The sequence below is a fragment of the Struthio camelus genome, chromosome 4, assembly GCF_040807025.1.
Source record: "Struthio camelus isolate bStrCam1 chromosome 4, bStrCam1.hap1, whole genome shotgun sequence".
Lineage (NCBI taxonomy): Eukaryota > Metazoa > Chordata > Aves > Struthioniformes > Struthionidae > Struthio > Struthio camelus.
The window spans coordinates 51862659-51885158 of record NC_090945.1 but is presented as its reverse complement, the minus strand read 5'-3'; the positions used below and the strand labels follow the sequence as shown (position 1 = coordinate 51885158).

Here is a 22500-nt window from a genome sequence, read left to right as displayed (position 1 = left end):
CCCAATACCCCAAGAAAGAGGAGAAACGTACCAAACACCTCGTCCAGTTCTCCGTCAACCTTCTTCTGGACTTCAGGATTATGCCCCAGTAAGTACAGCACCCAGTTCACAGCCGCAGCCGTTGTATCGTGGCCCTAGAGGTCCAGATTCACAAAGACGCTCACTTCAACGCTATTCCTGCGCATAGGCAGCCTGCGAAAATACTCTGGCCTGCGGCTATTACGGAAAGCCGGACTCAGTAGTCCGACAACCAAGAGAAAAAGAAAAATCAAGAGCGCGGAACTCTATCCGTCACATTGATTATCACAGCATAACGAGACCCATGATTCAGTCAGGTGCCTGAAAACTGACCCAAAAGCAGAAACGGGTTGAAACACCTCTGCTAGCCAGCAAACATCCCTCTTTTCTGTCTCCTGCAAGTTTGCCATTCCAATTAGCAGGATCTTTCCTTTGCCTCTAAGTTTCAGAACCAGATGCTTGCTGCTCTGCTCTTCTTTTTATTCAGAAATCGACTGATTGACCCCTCGTGGCTCTACAGAGATCAGCAATTCTCGCTCTCATGAAGCGCTGGATGAGCTCTCCACTGAGGGTAGTTCCTGTTTCTGCCATCACAGAGCCAAACAGGCACACGTTCATCTCTTGATTTATTATTCTACGACCTAAGAGCTGGACTGCCGTCAAATGCCACAGGATGGATAACAAACACAATTTATCATCTATTTTTTGATAGTTTTGTCAATGTCTCTGTCGTACCGGAGGGAAGACCCACGACTGCAAAACTGTTTTGGACACGCCTTTGAAGACTTAACTGAATTTTGAACTCATACAGCTTTTCTGATCCAAATTTCTTAAGAAATTTACAGGCTTTAAAATGTACAAAGCTGACCTGCAACTCAAAACTGGTTTCTCAGCTATTATCATAACACCACTAAAGAATAAACTTAGTGTAGCTGAAGCAGGAAAATTCTAAACCAGAAAAGAAATTTCTAAAAGCTTCCATTTACTCAAAAGAACGCAGTGTTCGACAACCATTGACACAAACTAGAAATCTGGTAACAGTATGGATACAAAATATGTATTACAAATACTTTACCTTAGATTACCAATCCTGGAACATTTCAAGAGAAGGGAGGAGAACTGGCATTAGTTCCCAAGTGGAAGGAATTGATTCTGTTCTTAACTGCAAAACCTGGGCAAATAATTAAGTTTTTCTCTTCCTCTTTTACCTCTTCAGCAGTTCTACTACCACATCTATCCAAGCTGTACGCTCTCTGATGGAAGGAAGAATGCCTGACTGTGTACACACATAGCATTAATGCACTGGGACGTGAACTTGGCTGTGACCCCCAGACAGAACACAATCCCAGTCTCCTCCTTGATCTCCCCATTTGGGTCTACACACATGGAAGTATTAAATAATGCTTTCACCAAGTAAAGTAAATTTTTTCATGTTAAAGCTCTGAAGGATCAGGTACAAAAAAACATGATTGATTTCTACAGTAACAAGCAACATTTTATAAGAAATCTCAGGAAGTAGGAACCTTCTTACTGACCTGTCAGCATGCAGGTTCAACAGTTCGGAATCTACAAACAAGTTTGGCCTAACAGCAAAATCATTGCTTCGTAAAGCAAAGTTTATCCCAGTTTACCCCCACTGACAAAGAGAACAGCTTAATTAGATGCAATAACAAACACCATCTTAAAAGAATTAAAAGAAGAAGAAAAGGTAGGACCAGATGTTATTTAGAAGAGAGCAATTGCAATAATAGAGACACTAAAAAATGGAGAAATGTTAAAACAGGAGTTAAAGATGAGATGCAGCAAACTGCAAAAAAAGCGTGAATTTTATACATTACTGATGTTTGGACAGAGCACTGAGGAAACATGAAAGAGTGGGAACAGGATGTCACAACCTAAACGTCAGTCATTTGCTTCTTTAGGTGGAATAACATTTCCCAGAGGAAAGACGGAAAAGGAGGAATGCCTGAGAAAGAAGTAGAGGAGCAGCGTCTTGACTTTGCAAAGAGAGCAGAGACCTGCAGTTTGGGGATTTCAACCATTTATTTCATTTTGCTCTAATTTTTATCTAAACTTGCTCAGGCAACTTTCAAAAAAGGTAATACTGGCATTCTGAGGATCACAAAGCTCAGAAACTAACATACTGCATGTGTTCTTTACTACACAAGATGATAGCTGGCAAAGTAAGTACTTTGGCACTTCAGTGCAGGGATTTTCTTTTTTTCTAAAGCTGAGTTAAGAAGCAACCTGAAATCTCTTCCTCAAGGTTGAAGGATGTCTCTGAAAGGATTTGTAGTAGTGCTGTGAGCCTAGAAAACATAAAAAACATTGTTAATTGTGGTAGAATATGGAAGGCATGCCACAATTACATTGGAGTTACTTCCATCAGCTTGCTCAGACAAACGGTTGCTAACCTGTTTTTATCACCTCTTATTTAATTATTATAATCACACAATTATTCAAATTCAAGGAAATATATACATCTCATAAATAACGATTACGTACAAGCACTTACATACCTCAGAAATTAGCTGGTTATCTTTATTTTAATAATGGAACTAAACTAGTCATATGCAGGGCCTGCTCTTTTTGTTGGTGCTATAAACAGAAGTCTGAGCTACAAATTGATCTTGGTATTTTTTATTCAAAAGGATCTCATATTTATATTCTAAACCATACATTTTCAATTTTATTTCCCCCCCCACATTAAAAGTTTACTAATTTGGTGAATTTACATAGGGACTAAAATAAAAGAAAATTGTATTTCGTGTCATGAAACCAGAAAAATCATGGAACAGTTCATAAACGGGTATTTGTGTCGCCACTCCATAAGCAGCAAAATTGATTCAGTTTGTACATCACATGGCCTTGACGTAATTGTAAGAATGATTAATTCTTAATCAATGAAGAATAGGAAGAGGAGGAAACTCCTCCTTTTCCTTCCAACAACCTTATTTTCCTTCCAATAACCTTTGTTCAAAACAACCAGAAGATGCTTTGCATGGCTCCTAACAGGCAACAGTTCAGTTTATTTCAGACCACAAAGGTTGAAGAAACTTCAACATCAATAGTTAAAACATCCTACTAAGCGCACCCATTCTTGTACACAGAGATAGCTCTCCCTGAGCTCATTATTTCTTGACTGTAGTATGAGTTGGTAGGTTTTGTTGACTTTATACCTTCCAAGTAATCCTAATTTTGCCTACCTGTTAAAATTCTTTCACCTGTCCACATGCAGTTAGCAAAATCCATGGGAGTCAGTGATCTTTTCTGAAGTGCGTCTGCCTGTAAAAAGAAAAGAAGTACTATTAGTTAGTACGGTATTCTTATCTACTAAAACGGTTTTATACAATTTTTATTATACAATCCAGCAGGGTGAGCCCTAACAAGCTCTAAAGCTCCAGGCAGTACTAAAAACTGTACACTTCCATGCATTGGTTGCCTCAAACGAACTGCTTGATGCATTAAGCCTGAAGAAATCCCTTCTTCATACACTAGTCCTGCTTTTCAAGATTCCACATCCTCCCATCCTCCTGTACGCTAAAGGCAGTAGAAATCCCTATAAACCAGAAATCAGGAAAGACCTAGTAAAAACTGCTGCAAGACCTTTTACAGAACAACAGGCAAGAACAGAAGCGTCTTCACTCCTCCATGTCTGTGCTTACACTGTAACATACCCTGAATGTATGCGTTGTGTTGGGCCTTGAAAATTGATCGATAAAAACAGTTCGTTCTCTGAGTGGCCGTTGCTCCGTACTGCCAGGTACTGCACTTGAAACTCTGCTATAAGCGTAACGTCCTCTATGCTAAAGAATTAAAAAGAGCGTTGAGAGAATGCAGCTACTGAATCAGTTAAAATAAGAACTTTTCAATTGACATACAAAGAACAAAACAGAAAAGATGTTCTCGCTAATCCAAAAGCATTGAATCAGGGTAACATAAGCCTATTTGCATTTCTCAGATTTAAGACTATACTCTTATGTTAGCCTATAAGCCCCAAAGGCTTACTTTTTCAAAAAAAAGTTTTTTCTGTGTTTTAATTCAAAATATTATTCAGAAGTGAAGTAACATCAAAACACTAATTTACTTTCATTCTGGTTACTTATTATATCACTATTCTTCAAAAAGAGACTAGTATTAATTTGATTTATGTTACTTTCAGTCAGTATTATTTTCTACTACTTAGCTCCCTTCACTATGTCAGCATGTACTTAAATCCAATGCATTCAGATTCTAGTATACTATCTGATATTTTAAGGTTTTTATTCTTTCAGAGAAAAGTTTTGCACCATGATCTGTTTGTGGCCTTAGGTAACAAGCCAGTGCCTCTTTCACTCAAAAGGTACTCTAACTGTAACATACATTAGCATGTTAAAACCATGTGTTAAAATAGGATAAAACGTGAACTTGAAAACTGCTCATTTCAACCACTGATGCAGTGTAATTTGTGTTTTATTTTGAGAGAGCTTCAAAGTTCTTCACCAGTATGCAAAGGAACATAACTTACAGAGCTCTGTTGCAATCGAGGTACTGAAAGATATTGTTCAACAGCCCCTGAGTTTATTGGTGGTAACTTGTTCCGAGTTGTACGTGCATGAGCAGAAGATAAACGATCCAAACTGGCACCCCTACAGAATTTTAAGGGATCCTCTTTTAGGAGAATTCAAAGACTTCTTAGTTGAAATAACGAGAAGCACCTAAACAGCACATTTCTTAATAGAGCTCAGCTACCGAAAGTAACAGCATTTAATGAAGCAACAAAAAATAACACAAATGCCAGTCCTCAAAGAACACTGTTCCGTTTGCTGTAATTTTCTGTCTGAATTTTATAATCAGTAACAAATCCTCAATTAGTTCTCAAGTATTTTGCAAATCCTTCACTGGTGTAAGTTCAGTAAAGTTCTGAGGAAAGCAAAAAGTAAAATGAAAAAACTCACAATTTAGTCCCCCTAAGGATTTCATCATTGTACATATTAGGAGCTTTTGAGGAGGGTTGGTCAGAAGTGAGAGAAGGTAACCTACAAAGGCTTGGTAGCTTCCTAGAAGATGTCAGCAGTACCCGAGATGATGAGAGAACACTGTTATCAGTAATTCTCCTCAATTTAGTGCGCACTGAGTTTGGCGCATTGGAGCCAATACTATGTAGTTTGTCTTCTTGCTCATTCCTAGGGGAAAAAAGGAGAATGGTATAGGGAGAGAGAGAGAGAAAGAAAAAAAAGTAAAAGGATTTCTTAACATAGTAGCATTGCAACCTCTTCAAACCCAAACATCAGTCACACAATGATGGGCACAAAGGAGATGTTTGCATTTCTGTCACCTTTTTAAAATCGCAAAATGTCTTTGGCGTAATATAAATTACATGGCATTTTTTTAAATTTCCAGACCAACATTTACCGTGTTTTTTCTCCTGTGGCCACATGCCTCTGTTGCAGCGGTTTTGCCTGAATTGTCATGACACCGTTCAAATCACTACAGAAGTTGCTGGAGAAACGGTGAACCTAGTGAGAGCAAAAAATATGCGTTAAACCTTTCAGTTTCATGACTTTTTTGAAGGAGGACCTCAAAAACACGTAGTTAGAAGATATTTGTACTTATTTACTTAAAAAAGTTTCAGTGAAGATGCTTCAGCAGAATTGTAAGTAGCAGATGGGGAAAATATGTTGTCCTGCTTATTTTAAAAGATTCTTATAAACAAAATACAATGAAATGTGTTACTGAACTGGAATTCAGTTTGCAATATAAGCTTCACTTGAAACTGGAATTCATGTCCAAGTTTCTTTTTTTTTTTTTTCACTTAGAGTCCAACCCAGGGGAACAGAACCTGAAATATTACTCATCTGAGCACTTCTTTTGGCAGCTGGTACAATTACAGAACCAAGCATGTCAACTGGTAGCAGGAAGATTGCTGTGCTCTCTCTTCAGCGTTTCCTATCTTGCTACCTAGCAAGAGTACATGGAAGAGAATGAAGTTGTTTGAATTGACTGCAGAGACAGAACTGAATTGTGCAAAACTGGAGCAAGGGGACAGAGGGAGGTGGCGGCAATCAGGAGAGAAAAGTGCAAAAAGTTTGTATCAGTACAAACACAAGCCTCCAGAAATGCAGGTAAGGCCTAGTGCCAGCACTGCAGTGGACGTGCTGCAGAGTTCCCTCTCGAAAGGAGGAACGGAAAGGAGAAGGAGTAACACAGTCTGAAACTCACAGCGTTTTGAGTAAAGCACTTGAGGTTGCAACTTCACATCCCTGCAGTCCAGGGAAAAGACTAGTTTGTCTTCTAACTTCTACCAAGAGGAAAAGACTGGACCACAATAGAAGTAGAATTGTTTTCTGAGGAGGGAATAGAGTCTAAGAATCCTTTTTTTCTGCAAAGTGATATCAATGCTAAATTAAGCCTTTAGGAACAATTATAAGAAAATAAGAGATAGTAAGCACTAAATGCACACTGAATGAACTTTTTTCCTTTAAATGAGATGACTTATTTTAAGCATATATGATCAGTTGTTTAAAAAGGCCTTTTCTAGCTTCAGTCAGGACTCTATCCAAAGTCAACATAAAACAGAATGCCGCTTGGTGGAAAGTTATTTTACCTGTGATGGAACAAAAGGGGGACCATAAGGCATGCTTCGTGCTTCAGAGCCTCTGGAAAGAGGCATACTCCCAACATCTGCTGTAACACGAACAACTGGCAAATGTGACAGTTTAGCTGTAACAGCTTTCAGTTTTTCCACCTGTTTGTCACACTCTGCACAACAACAAAGCAATATAGGGAGTAGAGACATTTGTATACTTTTACCAGTCAGTAATTATTGAGATGCAAAGAATATTAAACATCACAGTAAATACTTTTGTATAGTTTTAAGTTTCCATGATATTCAAAAATCTACCATAAAAAATGTCTTTCTGAAAGCATTTCACATGTTTACTTTTTCTGACAATGACAAACAAGACGGTCTATACAGATGGAGTGTTTTCTTTTGGGTTTTTTGAGATGCTGTTTTTTAAGCTAAGACTCTTGGAATATTATTAACAAATTTCCCAGAGAAAGAATAATGTTTTTTTTCCAAAGCTGAACAAATATACGAACAGAAAGAATAAGAACAACAAAAAGTCTGTTGAGCTTATCCTTGTCTGACAGCAGCTCCATACTGTTTCATCATGGACATATACTCTCCTCTTATTTCTATTATAATCCTAAATTCTTTTATTCTCCTAGTCCAAATACTTTGCTTAGCTATTTGGCATAAGCTGATGCCATTCATTAAAGAAAAAGAGCATATATATCAAAAACTCACTAAGTGATCCTCCTTAAACCATAATATTGAGCTAAACGATCCACCTGTGACGTGAAAAGCCCTTTTACATTTCAGACATGTTAAGTTCTGATGCTGCAAGCTTTCCCCAAAATTTTACCGCTTCTCACTTAGTTTTAAACTTGCATTTGAGGTTAAGTACCCCAGTAGTTTCCAACGTCCTCGCCCCCGCCCCCAGGTGATTTTCTGTTACTATCTTTTTAAAATATATTGAAAGAAGAAGTGAAATTTCCCTGAGCCTCCAAGGACAACACATGCACACTAAAGAACAGAATTTCACTACCAGCTAATTTTTCTAGGGTTTGCTTTCCTGACTACAGTCTGTTAAAACACCAAAAAAGTTATGTGCACTGCTATTTCTTAATCCCACATGAAGCTCATGACCCCTAGCAATGTCAGCAAGGGTATTTCTCATTAATGCTTTGACTCCCTGAGGGTTCTTTTTATTAACAAAGCTCAAGTAATAAGACTAGAAGACTTTGATTCCTAGTTCCCAGATTGAGACCATGTTGTCGGAGATCCCCTGCTGGCAGCACTGATTTGCATCCTGAACTAGTGCTTTCCTGCAATTGAGCTCTTTTGGTCAATGTTTTCTTCTTTATACCTCTAATCCACCTCTCCACCCCACCCCCAACAATCAGTAAGACTCTTATTTGAGGCAGGGTTGGCAGGTATGTCTGACAAGGCATTACATATCTTAAAATGCTGTCCTACAAACATGGATTTCTTAACATATACAGGTTTCCCAAACTTTAAGAAAGATTTATTTTTCCAAGTTAGATTTGATTACTACCATTTTTAAAAATATGAAGTACCTGTGATATTAGTTTCCCAATTTTTTTTAATCAGTTCCTCCAATATTTCAATTATATTCCTCCACATATGATCAAATACTTCAGAAGCTACAGCATCTTTGATACAGGCATTAGGAGACACAGGGGGAATGCCATGTTTCCTCCTCTTCTCAGCAAGATGCGTTTTCTTTTGTTCCAAACTCTCATCATCGCTAATAAAAGAAGTAACTTCAAATGTATTACCACCTTCTTGGACAAGCTTTTTTCCTTCTAATACACTGAGCAAATATAAACATGCATACAGAGGAGAAAAGTCAAACATAGATTTTAAAAATCAAATTCAGATGTACTGAGTACATATGGGAGTAGAATCTATCAAACACATATCGTGACTCTTCTGCTTGCAAGTGAAAAAAAAATCAAGTCAGGGTTTTATAACAGATTTGCAACTCAAGAAGAAACAGCTTTATACATAGGACTTCATCATTTGAGGCTAAATTCTATGCTTTTTGCCATAAAAAACTATGGTTTTACCATTGTTTCCTGTGTTTGGCAGGAGGACTATCAAACAGAACATTTCTTTCATATCAGGTCCTGTGTTTCTGGAAACATCTGCAATACTCATGCATCACTGATCAAAGAGAACTAACTGAAGGACTTCTGTAGCCTGACAAGAATAGCAGAGCCCATAAACTTATGTTCACCTCCCTCCTTTCCACTAATGTGTGGACATTTACATTTTTTTCCTTCCCATCTGGATAGGCTCAGGCTCTAGAGAAGAGCATTTTAACCTATGTTTATTTTTTCATTAATGTCATCGTATTTCCTTCCAAGGAAATGAAAATTTGAGATTACAAGGACAATCTCAAATTCATAACGGTTTCTACCATCTCTTTTTCCCTCCTCAGTCTTCCTCAAACTGGACTTCTTAAACTTCAATTATAACTGGACATGGTCGCGTGGTCTAATCCACAAAATGATTCAGACACTTTTCTAACAAGCTTTGTAATGCCTAATGTTCTAGTTGGTGAGAACATGACATCTCAGAATGGATCCTGAGAAGGAAACAAGAAACAAGCTTGGGAACAAGCAAGGGGAAAAGGAAGTCCTGCATTCCACTGCCTGTCTCAGAATCAAGCATGTGTTTTATTTAATTTCCATGCACAAAAAACCTAAAAGCCTGCAGCTTAGTGGTTTAGACACGTTCCTCTGATATAGGAGACCCGAGTTTTGAACCACTAGAAAGACAACATAGGTAATTTTCCACATGACCAGTGAGTACTCTAGCCACCGTGCTACTGAATACAGGGTCAGAGAGAATGATATTTTACAGCAGAGAAATCTTTATGAACCCTGACTGGGCTAAACAAAATACTTTTTCATGATATTGTTCAAAAATGCATATATCTTATTTACAGCTCCTTGTTGTCAAAGGCAAGATACTCTTCTATCCTTCCATCCACATCATAGATTTCTTCTTCCAGGAATGAATACATGGAAGAGTTGGAGGCAGAAATCCTAGCGGAACTGGAATCTACTGATATACGCACTGGAGACACTGCGGGAATCAATTTAGAACCTGAAATGCAGAGCCTAAAAAAAAAAAAAAAAAAAAAAAAAAAAAGAGAGAGAATTAAATATTCAAAGAAAGAAGCAAGCATATATTTAATTATATTTAAATGTTTTAATAAAAGTAACACTTGTACAAGTCTCTGAAGAGGGAAGACAGAACAAAGTGATTTTTTTGGCTAAGCATCTTTTATTTTTAGTAAGCAAAGACCATGCAAGTGAAATACTATTCTACCTAGTGCTCAGGAATTCAAAACAATCAAGAGACTTTTTTTATATACTGGAAAATCTTACTTTATCATCTCTATACAGACAGCATGTCTTACACAGATGACAGCAATTCGCTGATAACTTCTGCAATTCAATTATACTCTAAATATAAACACAAAAACTAAAGCTGTAGTCATGTCAAAAGAAACACCAAAGAACACCTACAAAACACTTAACATACTCTTTTATATCAGTAGTATATTCGTGGAGGCCAGGTAAAACTTTAGTATCCAAAGAGCTCTCTCTCCTGCTCTGAAAATGCTGAACGCCTTCATCCTTTGGTAATAGGAGCTGCTTTCCTAGAATCCTGGAAAAAAAAGGAGGGGAAAAAGATTGTAGATGAAAATCTACTCTACAGACTGATATAAAAAAACACAAACTGTAAACAGCTGACAATGACATTTGCTTTGAATAAGCAATTTATGCAGATGCCAGGTCCTTGTGCAATATGTTACACTGACTACTATTTAAGCAATCATTTAAGCAATCATTTAAGCTGATTTATGCAAGAGGAGATTCTAACTTATTTTTAAAAGCAAATGAAGTCAAACATTTTACTGTTATAAAGGTGGATAAAGTAAAACTTTCTTTCAAAAGTCTGTAAGAAATGTTTAAAAACAGATATAGTACACAAATAACATCTGTTATGCTTTCAGTAACTCATCCAACTCCAGTGAACAATTCCAGCAGTGTAAGCAGAAGTCATAATCCAAAATGCTCATATGGACAAAGCTAGAAATAATATACACTGGTACTAGAAAATGCACAAACATCAGCATACATAATGCACAGAGGCAGGAAGAGAAAAGGAAAGAGCAACAGCATTTACACAGAACTACTCTGTATAACTCTGTACACAGAATTACTCTGTATAACAATTTCTGATCGCAGTTTATGTAATTAATAACCATTGCTTCCTCAACTGTTTTTCATCTGAATTCCCAAAGGATTCTCAGAAGAATTTGCTAGTCACAGCTGTATCTCAAACAGCAATTTTCAGACTCTCTAAAATTTGAACATGTTTTCTTGAGACTACCTCTCACAGAACACTATTGTATGCCACATGAAGCTCTAAGCAATAACCTTTTTATTTTTTCTTTTATAAATCAAGGAAAAAAAAGTCTTTTTACACAGATCTGATCCTTCTCTTATTGATGACAAATTTCCAGCATATTTACTTCTCCATACTGAGCTAAGTATTCAGATACTGTCATAGCTACTTTACCAAATAAAGGAAAAGACAGCCAGTGAGCTCTTTGCTCACACAAATGAAGCATAACTCTCAGAAATAGCTACCGCTGGAGTCTCAGAAGCTATTCTTTTGAGTAACTACTCAATACAGTTTTAAGGCTTAATCTTTCTTTAGTAATAAAAAAAACTATTTTGTACCACATGTCTTGGTACCAAGTGAGGCAGACCTCCAAGATTTCTTTGGCTCGCTTTCAATCTCTTGGACTTGGTTGATATCACCAGCATCAGATTTGATTCAAAAAAAAAATCAAAAGTACAGGAGATCACTTACAAAAATTATTTTTAGTGAAAATATTCTAAAAATACAGTGAATTATGTAATATTTTGAATGTATTACACAGCACAAAAACCTGTCTCCGTTTTCTGCATGTTCTGTTAATTTTTACACAATCTAAAAAAGTTAAAACATTTGGCTTAATGCTAGTGAAAATTGCCTCAGGTTTAATTGACAAATCTCTTCTGTTCCTGACAAAGTGCGACAAGCGTTATTAGTTAATTTGAGTTTAATTTGCAGAGGATTGTTGTTAGTAAATATACTTAAAAACATTAAAAACACGCTGCCATTATTAACAGCATTCTTTTTAATAGTGTTAACAAATTATCGACTAGAAGATTACTTAGACACATGCAGATCTAGGCTTAAAACGGCCTGGGGCCACCACATCTCACTAAGAACGACAGACCGTCATTTATGAAGGCAGGAGCACTACAACGCAGTGCAACACTGACTTCTTTCCTCTGCATTATAAGAAGCAGTCTTCAGGCTTCCTGGATGTTTTGCACATCTATCTAAAACAATTCTCATTAATCACGTATATATCCTCAGATCTTTTGGACTACTTATTACTTTGCTAATATCAGAAACTGTTAACACTGATGTACATAACCTAGGGAGACATTATGGCTGTGCAGCAGATCAGGAGCACGTGGTCACCTTTGTTTTTCATTTCTTTTTAGAACAATTAATAGAAGAGATTAACACTGAATTCCCTGGGATTTCATAGTATGCCATCACGTACCATACAAGCAAGTGTTTCTTTGTAAGATGCATCGATTAATTAGGAAAAAGTCATTATGAAAATAGGTGATTTTTATTTTCTTATAACATCTTGATAATCACTGCATTGATTAAAGTAAATATCATTAGCACCATAACAGCAGCACAGCTCAGTCTCAGAGATCCAGATTCAAATGCAAAGTCTTACTGATACAATACATCATGAGCAATTCACATTAAGATACCAATCAAATTCACATCACAGTGGTAACTGGTTAAAATCAGTATTAGCAAGAAATTTCCTTACCTTAGATGAAGAGATCGTTCAACCCAGTCTGCACATTCCGCTTGCAGGCTCTGAGTTTGAGAGGTCACTTTTCCTTCAAACAGCATTTCATCGATGTCCCAGAATAAATGATGCACTCTCTGTGTGTTGGCCTTATCAAATTCCTACATATTATAAAATTAATAGTTGTTAGCAAATACATATTTATATTTATAGTCAAAAATCATATTTAAAGAGCAGGGTAACCGTAGACGGATTTGGCTGAACATCTCAGGAAGGATCTTCAGACCACATACTTTGGACACACTGTTGATATGCTGCTCCACAAAAACAATAGGTAGCTGGCCTAAACAGGGTGATTTAGTGAAAAGGAACTACATTTCCTATGAAGTTAACAGATAACAGACAGCCGCCTAAGATTAGCCGACTGAAAACACCAATTATCAAGTGCCTGGACTACTGGTGCCCTCCCTACTCCAAACCTGAACCTCACATGCATACTGTACCTCTGAGACTGAAGGCCCCAAAGCTTCCTGCTTTTCTGAGCAGCACTTTTCCTTTCCAATCAAAAATACTAAGATGGCAAAGAGGAGGCACCTTCCTTCTCCTTGACATACCCTGATGGCTAAGAAACATCCTTCAGTCTGAGAAATGACCTTCCACACCTTTTCATTGAAGTTATAACTCAGTGCAACCAGAAATGGGTGAATCCAGCGGCAGACAAAGGTGCCAGAGGAGAGAATGACTTTATCCAGCAGTGTGGGCACAAGCACTCAGCCGAGGGATCCCAGGTTTGGTGACTGTCAAAACGCTATTTGCTACTTACATGAGACACTTCATTGCACTGAAAAAAAGTGGTAACAATCAGGGATCAAAGTATATCTGTTCACTTCCTCCTTAGTGCTCCAACTGTTTCAGGCCACAGAGTGGACCACATCGAACAGGAATGGCAAAGTAACTCTCACGCAGGCTATGATACAATCTAGGGTCAGGCATTCTGCTGGAGGGTGACAGATTGGGTCAGTACCTTAAAGGTTAGGCCATTATGCTAAAGGTATGGCACAACTACCACTACCAGCCACAGCAGGCTTTGTTTAAAGGAGAGTGACAGTAGCTGTTATGCTTTTGATTTATTTAATGCTGCCAGTGTGCACTAAGATGCCTTAATGGATCATCTGTGAAACAGAACTGAGCTTAAGCAAGAGCTAATTACTGGTTTATTAAGATCAGGACACTTACATACATACTCACGAACATACTGCACGATTCAAAACGTTCAGAATAGTTCAGTTTAGATGTTTCCTGTATTATGCAGCATTTGAAAATAGGTATTTTATCATTCACTTGGACTGAGAAACCTAAATCCTGTCTTCTTTAGTAAAACAGGTTTGCTTTCCCCAAATTTCATTGTTTCATACTGCTTTTCTTCATTACACATCAGCTGAACTGATATCAATTTGCACTCAAAACAGTTTTTTCAATACTCAGTGAATATACTTAATCATTAAGCTATCATAGATGGAAACGATTAACCCTTCTGGATAAGTGTTGCACACCCATTTTCTGTAAAAATTAACCTTTTCCTCAATATTTAAACAGCACACTGTAACAGCTTCTTGGACGTACATCATCCCTCCAAGAGTAAAGCGAACTTCTTTCAGTAGACAAACCAGTAGTATAGCTGTTTATTCCAGACCAAGAATTTTTCAAGCCTGTGGGTGTCGTATGATCACTAGGAAGTGATGAAACTGTTTCACTGTGGAAAGAAATCAAATTAAAATGAAGAATACAATGGTTTTATATACCAATGTTTTAAAAATAATGCAAGTGATCATATAAATGGATTGTGATACATTCTCCTGTTGCATACATGATTTTCAGGAGATACTATTAGAGTCAACGTGAAGAACTGGAAGTATACGTTTGTAAGTAAGGAGCAAATATCTTTTGCCCTCATGGGTACCATTTAGTGCCTTAAGGGCAACTCTTTCTACTGTATTATGCTTTTGCACGTATACCGTTTTAGTTGTAAGGACACTCCAGAACCGCAATTAAATATTTATTTCATCTGTGTACAGGTAAACAATACACACGCATACCTACTTGCGCACGTGCCTACTTTTTCACCTCTAACAATTATTTTATGTTCTCCAGCATGTTTAGCGAGCACACCAAAAAACACGCTACTGATAGCTTCTAATAGTGTTAAAGAAGGCTTATGTTATCACAGGAAAGCTGAGCATAAAATCTCTACAAACGTGTCAATTCCATCCAGCTATATAACTGTACACATAATATTTTTTTAGGCTGTTGGACTTGGTACACTTTTAATCTGGAATTACGGGATTCTAGCTTCTCACAAAGCTCTGACCAGTCTTCTGCCAGCTACCACCAACACTGGGATACAGTGAAAGCAAGGGCAGTCAGTCCTGCAGGCCAGCCAAACCCTAACCGCTGTTTATTGGAATGAAGCTTCTGCAAAATTAGCTGGCCTGTGAAGCTGGCTACCATTATCTGCCTTTAACCATGAAGTCTGACTTACCTTCCAGGCTAATTGGTTCCCCTTCACTATGCTCTAAAAATATGCAAATCCACAACACAAACAGTTCAAACCCTCTAAACAACAGTTTAGGTCAATTTATATTCTACGTTGTGTGGAATCTCCATATTTCTCCACGTTTCTATACCTAGGGAAGAATTACTTAGCTAGCAGAAGCTAAAGGAAAAAAAACCAGAAATGTATTCTAATCAACAAATACCATACAAAAATAGTAAGTAAATTAGAGAAAGTAAAGATAACAGACAGATGTTTTCTTAGCCCTACAATAATAATAAAGCTGACTAATATGTAAAAGGCTGAACATCGCAATCTCAGCTGCTTAAACTTCTGCTTTACCTGCAAATTAAAATAATTTGAAAAGTAAAGTTCCTGACCTAATAATTGTCATCTATAAGAATGACTAAAAGCATGACCAGTGAAAATGAATACCAATACCAAAATAATTATTTAAGCCCACAGCCCATTAATAAAGTATCATTTCAGAAGTTAATGCATACCAAGCATAATTGTCAATAGCTTCCTGCACGTTTTTCTCAGAAAGTGTTGGAAGAGACTCCCCGTCTTTTTCTGAAAGACATTCATTTGTAGGACCTTTGGACAGCCCCTTCCTGAAACATAAAAGCACATCATTCCATAATCTTAAACAAGCTTAACCCACATCTCCCCAGAGAAAAGAGGAAAGCATCTCTGTTGAATTTTTCAATTCTGTCCATGAACACAAACGTTTGCTTGAAACAAACTACCTTGTTTTAAAATGTTTTTTATTTTTCACTACTAATACTTTTTCCGTAAAACATACACGTAATTTGAGATTTATTTTATTTCACAAGCATTCTGCTTTGATTTTGCACTTCAAAAATTGCCTGAAGCTAACACAAATGCAACAGTGCTTAACTATTCCAGGAACAGTTGAAAGGTATAAAACACTGATTAGTCATACAATAGTCATTAACTACATGTTTCTGTTCAATCATTAACCTAGAACCAATTTTCCCAGATATATCTCTGCATAAAAACAAGTTACAGATACACTGCCAAGCAAACGATTAGTAAAACGACTACTTTACTAAAACTCTATGAATGCTCAACTTGGACTAACATCACAGTTGATTTAACCAAAACAGCCAACATCAAGAAACAAGGGCATATTCTCAAAAACAAAAACCAGAAATTGCTTATAATCATGCATTTCTACAATCCTGTTAAGTTCCATCATTACCACGCTAAAGCCTCCTCTTCAAAGTATACACAGATGTGCCAAAGAGTTCCTCAGAAACACTTTTAGGAAATGGATTCCTTTCTCTGCAGAAGTTATTTTCATTCCATTAAACCCTCAGGTCATAAATGAATAGCAGCATGACTGCATCAAAGTACACTTGTGAATGAGTAACTGCAAGGAAACAGCTTACAGTTTTTGAGCTCCGTTGATTTCTTCCACCAAAAACTGGGTATTGGCCCTACAACAGTTGCTCACTTTAATCTTATTCCTTGTTCCCTAGACACCTGCTTTTGGCTACCATCAGAAAAAAAGATGCTATATAAGCGATTTAGCATGGTCTAGTGCCATGAAAACTTCATGTTGCTGTGACACCAAGAACTGTCTGGAGTCAGTACTGGTAAGCTCACATCCGCCCATCCTTCTACATGGACAGCTAGGTCCCTCCTCTGCCAGTTCACCTGCCATGTTTGTGCCCAATCAGTCTTACAGGGCCTTTCTGATTTTTTTCATAGCTGATCCTTGTTTCGGGTATCTTTCCGCTGCTTCGTATCATCACCAAGCCTTCTTGCTTTACTGCTCTCCCCCTTACCTCGGCAGCTAAGGATATCTTAAACAACCCAGGGCCCAGCACAGACCTCTGTGCACCATGGCTGGAAAAGAAACCATTTACTCCTCTCCTCCCTTTCCTATCACTGCGATTCGCGTGTGCAAGAAACCTTTCCTCTTGTACCCTGGCTGCTTAGTTCCCTCAAAAGAATTCAGTAGGCGACTCTGATGAAGGCCTTTGGCAATCCAAGCAGACTGTACTGACTGGACCTCCTGTATCTATGAGTTTGCTTACCCCTCAAAGAACCGCAAGTAGTTCGTTGGGGCTTTAAAGGAAATCTAGACCTACATACGTGAAATCACCCTTCCACCCCCACAAAATATCACCAATACAAGTTCAGACTTTCTCTATGAAACATAGCACACGCATAACATTTAATGCCGTCATATACAGTGAGAGCTATCAAGAAAAGGGTTTCTGCCACATCATTTCACTGCATTCAGCAGTATTTCTCATCCTGACTTTTTGGACCACGTGACATTAGAAGGTGGCCCAGGAAATGACTACAATAAAATGAAAGAAAAAAAGAGGAAAGACACACACTCCACGCGCAGCACGTTTCCACAGCGCGGGCAGGCGCTTCCAGCAGGCAGCTCCCGACTGCACTCGAGCCTTAACTGAAGCCTCTGCAATTGCAGGCATAAAACCACGACAGTACAAAACCACCTGCTGTCTACCTACACGCCGGGGCTTCGCCTACCACCCCGTCCCTCAGCGCGCTGACGAGCCCCGGCCCAGCGGCACCTTCCCCGGCAGCCCGCCGCGGCCAGGCCGACCCGCGCCCACCTCCCCGGGGCCGCCGCCGCACTCACCCCACGACCAGGAGCCCCCGGCGGCCGCAGCAGCCTGCCGGCGGCCCGGCGCCCCGCGGCCGGCTCAGGGCGCGCATCGGCGCCGCCGAGGGACGGAGCGGAGCCGGCGGCCGCGCCTCCCCCGCCCGCCGCAGGGCGCGGAGGGCGAGGCCGTGCGGTCCCCCCACCCCCGCCGCCTGCCCTGCCTCGGGGCAGCACTCGCCGCCGCGGGGGCTCGGGGCCCCCAAAGACTCCCGACCCGAAAAAGGGACCCGCAAAATAAATAGGGCGGTCCCACAGCCTCGGGAGGGGCGCGCACGCTCCGCTCCGCCACGCCTCACCCCTAAATGAGGCCACCAAAAAAAGGCGCACGAGCGCCTTTCTGCCCAGAGGGTTCCCCTCACCTTCCTATGCGATAAACAACTTATGCAGTGCTCGGCACTTTATTAAAGGCTTTTCCTTATTAATTAAGGAGTTCCTCCCCACGTTTTCCCTGCACAAATCCCTGATCTGCAAGATCAGAGGGGACAGGACAGAGCATATAGGCTGTCAGCTGCAGATGTACGCTAGACCATTTCTCGCTAGCACCGGTACGTGAATTCTAATATCTATGTATTTTGCTGAAACCTCTCTCAGAAGAAAGTATCTCTCTTCATAAACAAGAAAAAAGTATTCTTACCATGAAAGGAAAATAAAAGGCAATATTAAATGCACTGCAAATTAAAACTTCTATTTGAGGGTGGGTATTGGCAGATATTCAAAAAGCCAACTGGATACAGTCCTGGGCATCGTGCTCTAGGTGACCCCGCCTGAGCAGGGGGAGTTGGACTAGACGATCTCCAGAGGCCCCTTCCAACCTCAACCACTCTTGAGTCTGCAATTCCAGTAGTTTCCAATGTCCCCTGCTAAGTATTTTTACGCTACTGCAGAAAACGTTAGGCAGACTCTAAGGGGATCTCGCTGCCATCAATGAAACATTACTCTGATAACACTAGGTTTTGGTCACTTTGGTCCTAAAGAACAATCCACATACACACATAAATACTCTTTAAGAAATATAGGCTGTCTTTTCATAACCTCTGGACCGTACAAGAGGCGAGAGCAGGGGACAGCAACAAAACACCTTTGTCAAGAACTCCACTTTTCAGATACTACAGTCAAGTAGAAACTGTTTTCCAAATGTTGCTCCATGACCACACACATACAAACATCTATTTGCGTGCTTAAACAACAGGTACCAGCTGAATAAATGCAGTAAGTCTATTAAACAGATGAGCAACTAAAACAGCTACTCTGCTGGCAGACTAAAGACTTGCCTGTAAGAAGTAAGCATTTCGAAAATGGTGGCAGAAACAGGACAGGATTTGGATGCTTTTACTATTTTGCTATTTTTTAATCCGTGAGAACAAATTAGAAGGCAGGCAATGACTAACTAATAGCAGACCAAAACCATGCACCCCTACGTTAAGTTCAAGTAGGCATGCTTTGCAGAAGCAGTTTACACTATCAGTACAGGGACAGAGGACATTTCCAGAGACATCTCTCACATGTGCAAGCAACAGATGATGGTAAGCAAAAACTCAAAGTTATCAACTATTCCACGGGGGGGAGGTGGTTTCTTTTTAATCTTTTTAACTCCTGTGTCCTAAGAGGATGCCACAACTAATTATCCTACAAAATCACTACCATGAGAAAAAAAATTCATAGTAATTCTCTGTACCCCAGCTGACAGCTGTGGTCACCCCTCAACTTCCTCTCTGTTTAACATGCCTTACAACTTACACTTCAATATATAAGAAGTATATTTCCACAGTAAACAAACTACTGTTTTGTTAAACCTCCGAAAGCATGTAACATTATAAGCAGCACAAATTGTTACTTCAGCTGAACACAAGACATGAAAAGGGGAACATATGAGCACAAAAACAATATACAATAGCTTAGGTACGGAGATAATGTGAAAGCTGAAAAGAAGCATGTCTGCAATGTGGACACCTGAAAGCAAAAAGAACATCCATGATCTGTTTCTCTAGGCTGTTAGGAGAGCTGTTTTAAAGCAAAATTTTATTAATAGTAAATAACAAATTTCAAGCAGTCAAAAACAGTCTAACACACTTAGCTGTTTTCATTAAAAGCAATGTTCATAACAGTCATTATACAAAAATAATGATGTAATACAGCTGGATTAACTTCAACCAAAATGTTACACATGCGGTTAATTGCATTCCTTTATGAGAGATAACATAATAGTCTCTGAAACAAAACACTGGCAAAACAAAGGAAAATAAGGCTGCTTGTGAGTTTGAATGATGTGAAAGAAGGATCTTCACTGAAACGGAGCAAAATAAGAACACAAAACAGTTAGAGAGAGGGCCTGAGCAAACACAGCAGCGTGGGTCTTGAAGGGAATTTTAAGATCTTTGGTCTGAGTTTGTTGATTGCAAGGGGAAGCCAGGGGGATGGGGGGTGGAGGAGAGAGCCTAGCCTTGTGTGTAGTAAGAGCATCTTGAATTTTGTTCACTCTTGCATTCATATATTCATTGCAAGGCCAAGCAAGAAACATTTTTCCTTTTTTCTGGAGCAACACCTAAAATTTGGCTAACTGCTTCAATCAAAAAGGGATAGATATACAAGGCCAGCTAAGTACAGAAGTTGCAGAATTGCACGTAAAGCTCAAACTGTGCTGAGTTATTTATACCATACACTTCAGAATACTGTATAGAGGTAAGAGTCCTCCGGTCTACATTAAGAAAAGAAGAGGGCAACAGATACAAGGAGGGGGATGCTAAACACAAAGAAAAAGTGATACTGCATGGACAAAATGCTCAAATGCAAAATGCTAGAGTTTCAGGTTTTCTTTTCCATTAGAAGACAGGAAGTAAGTGTCCCTCACATATTAAGGCATAACAGCAATTTAAGAAAGGAGTTCCAGGCTCAGGAGAACACAAGACAAATGAAATGATGAATATGGAAGGAGGAACGTTTGGGGCGGGGGGGGGGGGATGAAAACATGGAGAAAACTTGACATAAGAGACACGAAAGATTAACTTGCATTAAGTTTTTAAGATGAAGAGTTTGAAGTTAGTACAGGAGGTGAGAGTTCTGAAAGGAGATTGAATATGTTATGTCATCAGTAGCAGATTAACTTCACAGTTTATTTTAAACAAAATTAAAGATGAAAATCAGAAATGCTAGATAGGAAGAAATTCTCCAAATTCAAGAAAAATTGAAACAGAAATGAACAAACTGGACAGCATGCATAGCGGCCATAGTTCCAATTTCTTACGCATCCTAGTAAGACTTATTTAAAGCATCATTCTTTTGGCCTACAGAGGAAACTGATTACAGGCAGTTTTGTTGTAAATTTGTTTGACTTTTTGTGCTAAAGATTTAGTAGGAGGGAGCTGAAAAAATTATAATTTTACTTGCTACAAATATCTTTGGTACTTTAATAATGAGACTGCATGAGAAGTACCATGGTTGAAGGATAGCATTCAAACTGCTCACAATATAAAGGTTTCAGGAAACAGATTCTCATCTAGAACAAAAACAAAAGGTACACTGAACTTAAAGCAACTTTGTGTACCTGTACCAGGTAGAAAAACATGTCCTTTGTGTTTTATAAATCTGATTGCCAGTGGAGGTCACTCATTTCCTATAAACTGAAACAGCACAGACATCTCACTAAGTAAAACCGGAAGCATTTTCTGACAGCTGGAATCACTAATGATGTTTGGTGGTTATAGCAGTACGCATATCACAAGGAGGAGAGTCTTCACCACAAATTAAGTCAGATACTTCTTCCCACTGAAGAGGGAAAGTGATGGGGTTCAAAATCCAGGCCAAGATTTTGCATCTCAAGCTCTTCTGTATTTCACCTCAGGGAGAGGCATCAACAAGCCTTGATATTACTAAGTGGTCAGAGATCAAAAGCATTCAGGACGTTTTCACTCTTCTACCAGGCCTGCTCTGCAACTTGGGACAAATCAGAAACTTGAGCTCCATCTCTCACATAGTTCACATAGTTTTTAATATATGTACAATATACAATCAATTGTCTATGGGCAGATTATCCTGTTTGTAGATGACTCATAGCAAGATGCAAAACAAACAGTGTTTTTTCCTTTTTATTATCATTTCATTCTACATCCCAGTTGGATTACTAACAAACTTTCAAAGACCTCCCTTTCCTTTTTTTTTTTTTTTTTTTTTTTAAAAAAACAGTACACCTCTCCAGAAGAAGCTCCAAAAGCCACGGGGTATGGCATCCTTCAAATGTGGCATGCAATTCACATCATCTCTCCAAGAGCAACATATTTTACAAATTTGAGCTTAGGACATGGGTTTTAACCTTGGCAGCTCCTTCCACCACCTCCATGTACTCTCACACACTCATACAAAGCCCTTTATTTTGATCACTCCTAGCTTTAGTTAAGCTAGTGTAAGCTTAACTATCTCTGCCTATATAATGCAAGAATGCAAGAAACGGCCTATTAGATCAAAGTGATAGTCCCTTTACTCCAATATTTTGTGTGACAGTGGCAATAGGACATGCTATTAGGGGAAACACTTAACTCTGGCCATCATATACAGTACATGTCCTCCTACACCACCAGTACTCACAATCATGGGTTTCCAGGTATTGGCGCACACCACTCCTGCCAAGTCCCTTGACATTCGTTTAGGACTTTTTTCCATTCCTTTTTTGTAAAAATCTTTCAAACTTGCTGATACTGTTTACCTCAACAACCTCTTGTGGCAACAAATTCTGAAAGTTACTGCCTGCTCTATAAAAGTGTTTTTTGCTTTTTTCCCCAAACTGTTCACAC

The 22500-nt window shown here is 38.9% G+C and overlaps 1 protein-coding gene across 5 annotated transcripts; it reads right to left on the bottom strand.

Moving 5' to 3' along the window:
* Window positions 1-633: 633 nt before the first annotated feature.
* On the bottom strand, window positions 634-17818 carry FAM149A (family with sequence similarity 149 member A). 5 transcript variants are annotated; one of them, XM_068942694.1, is made up of 14 exons: window positions 17693-17818; window positions 15552-15662; window positions 14121-14250; window positions 12516-12658; window positions 10142-10267; window positions 9538-9714; window positions 8143-8333; window positions 6605-6759; window positions 5413-5516; window positions 4956-5183; window positions 4526-4646; window positions 3696-3824; window positions 3225-3303; window positions 634-2327 (listed from the first exon to the last, which is right to left on the bottom strand). In XM_068942694.1, exons 1-14 carry the CDS (start codon window positions 17767-17769, stop codon window positions 2254-2256), a joined length of 1845 nt encoding a protein of 614 aa, XP_068798795.1. In that variant the 5' UTR covers window positions 17770-17818; the 3' UTR covers window positions 634-2253. The 5 variants fall into 5 exon arrangements, 4 of the variants coding, with proteins under 4 accessions (XP_068798795.1, XP_068798796.1, XP_068798797.1 ...); XM_068942695.1 differs by having other exon boundaries at window positions 1433-2327; window positions 5037-5183; window positions 17693-17812; XM_068942696.1 differs by having other exon boundaries at window positions 1433-2327; window positions 14072-14250; window positions 17693-17794.
* Window positions 17819-22500: the final 4682 nt, after the last annotated feature.